Source organism: Oryzias melastigma, unplaced genomic scaffold (genome assembly GCF_002922805.2).
Source record: "Oryzias melastigma strain HK-1 unplaced genomic scaffold, ASM292280v2 sc00585, whole genome shotgun sequence".
Lineage (NCBI taxonomy): Eukaryota > Metazoa > Chordata > Actinopteri > Beloniformes > Adrianichthyidae > Oryzias > Oryzias melastigma.
In genome coordinates, this window is record NW_023417177.1 from 15005 (window position 1) to 22523 (window position 7519).

Sequence of the window (7519 nt, forward strand, 5' to 3'; positions counted from 1 at the left end):
AGAGCAAGAAGTTTTTTGGACAACTTTTTTATCTAATTTGAGTTTTGATAAATTTGATCTTAAAAGCAACATAATCTGAATGCAGTATTTTATTTTGAAGGAAAAAGAAAAAAACAGAAGCTGATTTGAGAACAGTGATGCAAAAATGGAGGCATCATTAATCTAAAAGTAACAACTATTTCAATAAAAAAAGAAAAACACACACGATCACACCTAAATTAATATAATCTGTCAACTAAATAAAACAACTGTTGTGTTCCAAACAAAATTTAGTTCAGAACCTGTTTACTAAATGTGGAGGTGCAGCACACTTTGTTGGGTACTATATATCTGAACATAATCCAGAAACAGCAACATATTAAATCTTTTTCAGTTGCAAAAGTGGCTTCTACATCCCTTTTTAAATCACCTTAAATTAAAATCTTTTGCATTTTAAGGAACTATTAGCTGCAGAGATTAGTACCAAAAAATATCCAACAGAAATCACTTGAATATTGATCCAAATGATGGGGACTAATCTGCAATTGAAAGAAAATCAACTCTCAATGTGGTTTGAGGTTAGCTTTAAGGCTTCTACAAATCTACAATTCATTTTCCCGGTGAGGTGCACACCTTCAATCCTTTCTCCAGGATCTCCTCTGCTTTAGCTCCCCGGACGGTGCAGTGGACAGCAATCTTTTCATTTCTGCGGATACCGAATGATCTCACAGTATAGCGGGCTGAAACAGAAAAAAAAATAATGCTCAGGTGAAACCCAGCTTCACCTTAAAGCCTTAACAATCTACTCATTTGACAGCACAAACCTTTGGAGAAGACGGGAGTCTGCCCTGTGAGCTGCTCCAGCACTTTGGCAGCTCTGGTCAGTCTGTCACCACTCTCACCCACGCAGATGTTCAGGCAGAGCTTGCGGATGCGGAGCTCCTTCATAGGGTTCTCCTTCTTCTCACCCTGTTCCTGTAGATTGAAACAAACTGATGAAACACCTTCAGGTAGCAAAGTCTGCTACACCTGTTTGATTGTTGCCATGCCGAGTTTCTCCATACAACAACCATGTGAGGAGCTGAAAAATACGTCTCACTATCAAGCAGCTGGCCCCCTATCACCCACTGACAGCGTGGGGTTAACACACGCCGGTCTGTGGACATGTCCGTACATATCCCCTCCATCTAACAGCAGTTCTACAATCCATTTAAAGCGCGTCCTTAAATTAAATAAAATCCTAAAATCAAATAGGGCTCAAGATATACTGGCATCAACTATAATGTCAAGTTAAGAAATATTTCTGTGTACAAACGGGAAAACAAACGACACGGACATTTCTAGCATTAGCCTATTAGCATAGCCACAGTTAAATCTGACAAACACTCTATTTATGCCAAGAATTTAACACAAAATGGCTCTACGTTACTTCTTTATTATGTACACTGTTCGACTGAAATGTATGCGACCGTCAAAGTGATGTACTGATGCAGATGATTGGGGATTTTAACTGAGAGTTCATGTTCCCACAGAACGTTACGATGTGGACTATACTCACCGCCATCTTGGATCACTAGAAGAGGCCGTTCCGTTTCCGGCGAGGCGTTTTTATACCACAGTGTTCCCCATAAAGAAGATCGGCTAAACACACTAAACCAAAAATAAAGGTTCTGCGCCAGAGAGCACGAAATTTTGAACATCGCTCGTTTGAAACGCATTTAAAATGGGTAAAAATGAAATAGTTAAACAGTCACTTATCTGTTTTATGGCTTCTTGAAATAGTTCACTTCAAACCCGTTATTTTTTCTTAAAGAAAGTCACTATTTCATTCTGAGAAACTAATTCCAATGGCACTTTTTAAAATGTCATAATAAATTCAAGTTTAGAAAAAAATAATTAAGGGAATAGGTGCAGACTGGAACTCAAAAATACTCAACAAACCAGTAAAAAAAATAAAGTAGACAACAGAAAATTGTATTAAAAAGAATCAAAATGATGCTCTTTTATGGTTTCAAATAGATTTTTATCTTCAGCTATGAAAAGACAAGATAGTTATCATGCATAAATTGTACATATAAATGACAATAACTTTTTGCAATTTAAAAATGTCTTGAATTTCAGATTATGCACATTTAATTAGGTCTATGCTTACTCAAAACAGATGACTTCCTAAATTCTACACTGCCTTCACTAAATAATTCAAACTTACTTTAAATAATGTTACATAACAGGTTTTAAAAAGAAAAAAGGAGAAAATTTACATAAGAATACTGTGATTTATAAAAGAAAAACTGCCATTAGAATATGTTTCATTTGTGCCAAAATAAATTTTTGGGACAAACAAGTTCATTGAACATTTTTTCATGTCGGAAATATCTTCATGAACAACTTTGGATGAACTATATTTCATCCAAATCTTTATAACTTGAGTTCCAGTTTATTTTATATAGGTCAGATTTGCCTGTTGAATTTCTATAACAGAGGTTGTAGTGAGATTTAATGATTTGTTCATCAATGTAAGAAAACCTGATCCTTGTTTAATTGACGCATGTATTGCCTCGCAATGAAAGTAACTGTTTTCCCCTTTTTTCACATCAAACCAAATCAAATATCCCATAATGTTACAGGTTGCACCTGTTCACCACCTACTGCAGTTTCTGAATGAAAGAAAGAAAATGAAATATTCTCTTTTCATTTGACTGTGATCATTGTCAGATGAAATATAGTTCTAGTGAGATTTTACTGGCATGTTGATTGACTGAAGCTGCTTTTGTAAAAATACCAACAAGAGTGATGTTAAAATGATACTTGTTTTCATAATTTTTGTTTAGATTTCTCTTAATGTCCATTTTTCATGGATGTAGGCTCATCCAGTTCAGCATTAAATATCTAATTAATGCTGGTATGTTATATTTTCAACAATTCTAATACTTCCTCCTGTTTATACTTTTTTATCAGGGATGTAAGCTTATCCTCTACAGAGAACATTTCTAAACCTGAATATCTCCCAACACTACAAATCACTGAATCAACTCATTTTGGTATCTATAGAGAACATATGGATTTTTTTAATTATACCATATGAGAAGTGTTGGTGGGGCTCTGGAAACTGTAGTTTTGATTAATTTATTAAAATTATGACTGGACATTTCTTTTTGGAAGGCATGAGCTTATTCATGGTAAATAATGTTAATGTGAAGCTGCTAATTGTGTCTCTAATAACAATTTTACCCTAAAAATAGGTAACTATAAATGTAAAAATATATATATATTTTTAGCTGCTTGGCAACCAAAGCAGCCGGTGAGAGCAATTAAAGGCCACCTTTTCGTTTTGAGGGTTTGTTTTAACTATCTTTAAATAACTTTTTCTATGAAACATTTTGGGAAAATGTAAAAAATCACCAACAACAATGACAATCTAAAACTGCTACATTTTCTGGAGACACAAAAAACAAGAGAAACCTTTTCATTTGGCAATGTACGAGATTTTTATTGTCATGGTTTGAATTTAGTTGAGATCACAGCTTTTTGGTAAAGGCACAAACCCTCCTTTCCTGCGGAAACTTTTGCGGTGGGCTTTAATGAGCATCAGCCAGTCCTTGAGTAGAGAGCTGTGCCTCGGGGAAAACAGTGCCAGGTGGCGGGGGGGAGAAGGGCCCGGCGTGGCCCCCTGCTGTTGCGAAGTGACTTTGTGTTGGGTGTCCTGCACGTCATTTCATTTCTTCTTGTCAGCCTTCTGTGCAGATTTGGTGACCTTCCCGCCAGAGGGCGCCTTCTTCTCCACGGTCTTGATGACCCCGACGGCCACCGTCTGCCTCATGTCACGCACAGCGAAGCGGCCTAAGAGGAGAGGAAGGAGGAGGCAAACGTTCAGAGAGGATCCAAAAAAGTTTACATCAAAAAAAAGTTCTCCATCGTCAAAAAAAAAAAAATCCCAGATTTACATCAACGTCTGACTCACCCAGAGGAGGATACTGGGAGAAGCTCTCAACACACATGGGTTTTCCAGGCACCATGGTGATGATGGCAGCGTCGCCAGACTTCAGGGCTTTGGGGTTGTCCTCCAGCTTCTTGCCAGAACGACGGTCGATCTTCTCCTTGAGCTCGCTGAACTTGCAGGCAATGTGAGCAGTGTGGCAGTCCAGCACGGGAGCGTAACCCTGAGCGATCTGACCGGGGTGGTTCAGGATGATCACCTGCACACAGGAGGGGAGGCACTCAGAACGATGGCTCCAGAGACTAAATAAAACAGCTGTATAGTCAGACATAAGACGAAAAGCACGAATGCATTTTTTATTTTTAACATTTGTTATACCTTAAAGACACCATGACAGATTTTAAATCCTCCACTGCATAAAAACAACCAAATAAGCATTTTCCAGAGTCCCAGGTTTCTAAAAATTGCCTAAATCTTTATTTATAAAAAGTTAACAATTACAGGTGTAAGAAATAATTATAGAAATTTGAATAGCTTGATGAGAATTTCATATTTTTTAAAAATAATAAGGACAAAAAATTTAAGGGAGGAGTTTCTTACATTTATGCACTTTTTGTTTCTTTTGTTTTCACTTCTGTAAATTTGGGGAAAATCACAGAGCTAATCATGTTATTGACCAAATCTGATCCATTGCACTGATAAAATTACAAAATTGATCCAATTTTTAGGACATCTTTGCTAGATTGCTGTCTGTTTTCTGGCTTTTGTCATGTTTTTTCCTCCTTTTGAATCAGTTTTTCCTGATTTGAATCTTAAGTCAGGAGTGATCAAAACATGATCTTTTTCACTTAATAATCTTCAATCAGGGGCTGCACGGTGGCGCAGTGGTTAGCGCTCTCGCCTCACAGCGAGTAGGCCCCGGTTCGAATCCCGGCTGGGGGATTTGGGACCTTTCTGTGTGGAGTTTGCATGTTCTCCCCGTGCATGCGTGGGTTTTCACCGGGGACTCCGGCTTCCTCCCACCGTCCAAAAACATGCTTCATAGGTTCATTGGTGACTCTAAATTGCCCCTAGGTGTGAATGTGAGGGTGAATGTGTGTGTGATTGAGGCCCTGTGACAGACTGGCGACCTGTCCAGGGTGTACCCCGCCTTCGCCCATCAGTAGCCGGGATAGGCTCCGGCACCCCCGCGACCCTGAAAGGGCAGAAGCGGTCACGAAACTGGATGGATGGATGGATGGATAATCTTCAATCAGATTATTAATGTTTAAATCTTTAGATAAAAGAAATACTATAATCTAAGGATTAAATTGGCTTTTTGGAAGTCAGCTGAAACCAGAAATGCTTTTGTTTAGGACAATGAAGTCATGTGTAGCTTCACAGTCTCTGACATCCTTTCTCTGACTGCCCACCTGAGCGGTGAAGTTCTCAGCTGCCAGTGGTGGGTCGTTCTTGCTGTCGCCGGCCACGTTTCCACGACGGATTTCCTTGACGGACACGTTCTTGACGTTGAAGCCCACGTTGTCACCGGGAAGAGCCTCAGAAAGAGACTCGTGGTGCATCTCCACTGACTTGACCTCAGTGGTCAGGTTGGGAGGAGCGAAGGTGACGACCATGCCGGGCTTCAAGAGTCCAGTCTCAACACGGCCGACGGGGACTGTTCCAATACCTGAGACAGAACGACATAAACATTGTTTGAATAACCCCAATCCATGGAATTTTTAGACCAAACTAATACAATCTTAAATTGCTTAAAATTAGTAAGATTATAGTCATAAATTGTCTTTTAAATGTTTTTCTTAGTTTCCTTGTGATTCAACTTGAAAAAAAAACTTTTGTATTAGATCATTGCATGATAAACAAGAAAAAAAGCTGCTGTCTATCAAACTGTATGAGGAAAATGCCTTCATTTAAATTTAAATGGGCATCCGAATTTCTTCAGTCTACTTTTACTAAACACTAAAACCCCTGTTTAAATTATAACTTTAAAGATATGAATCAAAATTTAACTTTTAATCAAATGTCTATTTTTTTTTACTTTTTCGAACACTAGAGGGCGATGAAGTGCATATAACCATTCAATAAATAAGATATTTCTAAACTTTATTGGGTTGAAATACTTGGAAGTCAAGAACTTATTTTTTTTTATCTAAAACAATAAGAATATTATATTCAAACTTAGTTTTTCTTTATATTTTCACAAATAGCACAAAGCAATAACAAACTGCTTTATGCATTTTTTTATGTAAATCTGTAGGAAATTTGAATATGCTGCACTATATCACTTACATATAAACATTTAATATTAAGATTCAGTCATTTATAGACAAAAAAATACTGCTAACTTGATATTTGTGTGAAAAGCATCACATGTTTTTGATTTAATTCCATTTACCGCCAATTTTGTAGACGTCCTGCAGAGGCAGACGCAGGGGCTTGTCAGTGGGGCGACTGGGCGGCAGAATGGAGTCCAAGGCTTCCAGGAGTGTAATACCTGTAGCTCCTCCCTCCTTACGCTCAATCTTCCAGCCCTTAAACCAGCTCATCTGAAACAGACAGCATAATAATTTGGTCACCAAAGTAAACTTCTTGAAGGTGGATTTGGGTAGATCCCAATCCCTTACCTTGTCACTGGCCTCCAGCATGTTGTCTCCGTGCCATCCAGAGATGGGGACAAAAGCCACGGTGGCAGGGTTGTAGCCAATCTTCTTGATGTAGGCGCTCACTTCCTTGGTGATCTCTTCAAAACGCTTCTGGCTGTAAGGGGGCTCGGTGGAGTCCATCTTGTTGACGCCAACGATGAGCTGCTTCACACCCAGGGTGTAGGCCAGCAGCGCGTGCTCACGGGTCTGCCCGTTCTTGGAGATACCAGCTTCAAACTCTCCAACACCAGCAGCAACGATCAGCACAGCACAGTCAGCCTGCAGGTGGAAAGGTTCACCCTGTATGATTCTGGAATCATCTTTTAAATAAGCACATCTTACAAAACAAGCATACCTGAGAAGTTCCAGTGATCATGTTCTTGATGAAGTCTCTGTGTCCAGGGGCATCAATGATGGTCACATAGTACTTGCTGGTCTCAAACTTCCACAGAGCGATGTCGATGGTGATACCACGTTCACGCTCAGCCTTCAGTTTGTCCAACACCCAGGCGTATTTGAAGGAGCCTTTACCCATCTGTTCAATTTAATGCACCAGAATAAGACTGAACATTTCAATGCAATGACATATGTATTTTGCACTTCCTCCTTTGTTTAAAAATAGAATATTTTCAATTTTAATTATGACAGATATTTATAAAATAGCTACCATATATATCAAAGTGGTTTCCAATATTTTAATACAAAAGCTTTTAATTAAACTCAATTAGGTCTAGAAAAGTTCACTCTTAGATAATGTGCAATACTCTGTTTCGGGCGGCAGATGGCAGTGTTGTTCTGCGGGCAGGGGTGTCCTCCCGTCACATTTATGATGCGGTTTGTCCGCAACAAAAAAAGGGGGGGTCAGAAACCAACCTCAGCGGCTTCCTTCTCAAACTTCTCGATGGTTCTCTTGTCGATCCCTCCGCACTTGTAGATCAGGTGGCCGGTAGTTGTGGACTTG

The 7519-nt window shown here is 39.0% G+C and overlaps 2 protein-coding genes across 2 annotated transcripts; both read right to left on the reverse strand.

Moving 5' to 3' along the window:
* Positions 1–568: 568 nt before the first annotated feature.
* On the reverse strand, positions 569–1677 carry LOC112140725 (60S ribosomal protein L11-like). Its single transcript, XM_024263731.2, has 3 exons — positions 1538–1677; positions 804–954; positions 569–719 (listed from the first exon to the last, which is right to left on the reverse strand). The coding sequence occupies exons 1-3, from the start codon at positions 1541–1543 to the stop codon at positions 589–591; spliced, it is 288 nt and encodes a 95-aa protein (XP_024119499.1). The 5' UTR covers positions 1544–1677; the 3' UTR covers positions 569–588.
* Positions 1678–3442: 1765 nt separating this feature from the next.
* Positions 3443–7513, reverse strand: LOC112140722 (elongation factor 1-alpha). The gene is made up of 7 exons (XM_024263729.1): positions 7432–7513; positions 6914–7093; positions 6541–6837; positions 6312–6462; positions 5329–5585; positions 3941–4175; positions 3443–3819 (listed from the first exon to the last, which is right to left on the reverse strand). The coding sequence occupies exons 2-7, from the start codon at positions 7091–7093 to the stop codon at positions 3695–3697; spliced, it is 1245 nt and encodes a 414-aa protein (XP_024119497.1). The 5' UTR covers positions 7432–7513; the 3' UTR covers positions 3443–3694.
* Positions 7514–7519: the final 6 nt, after the last annotated feature.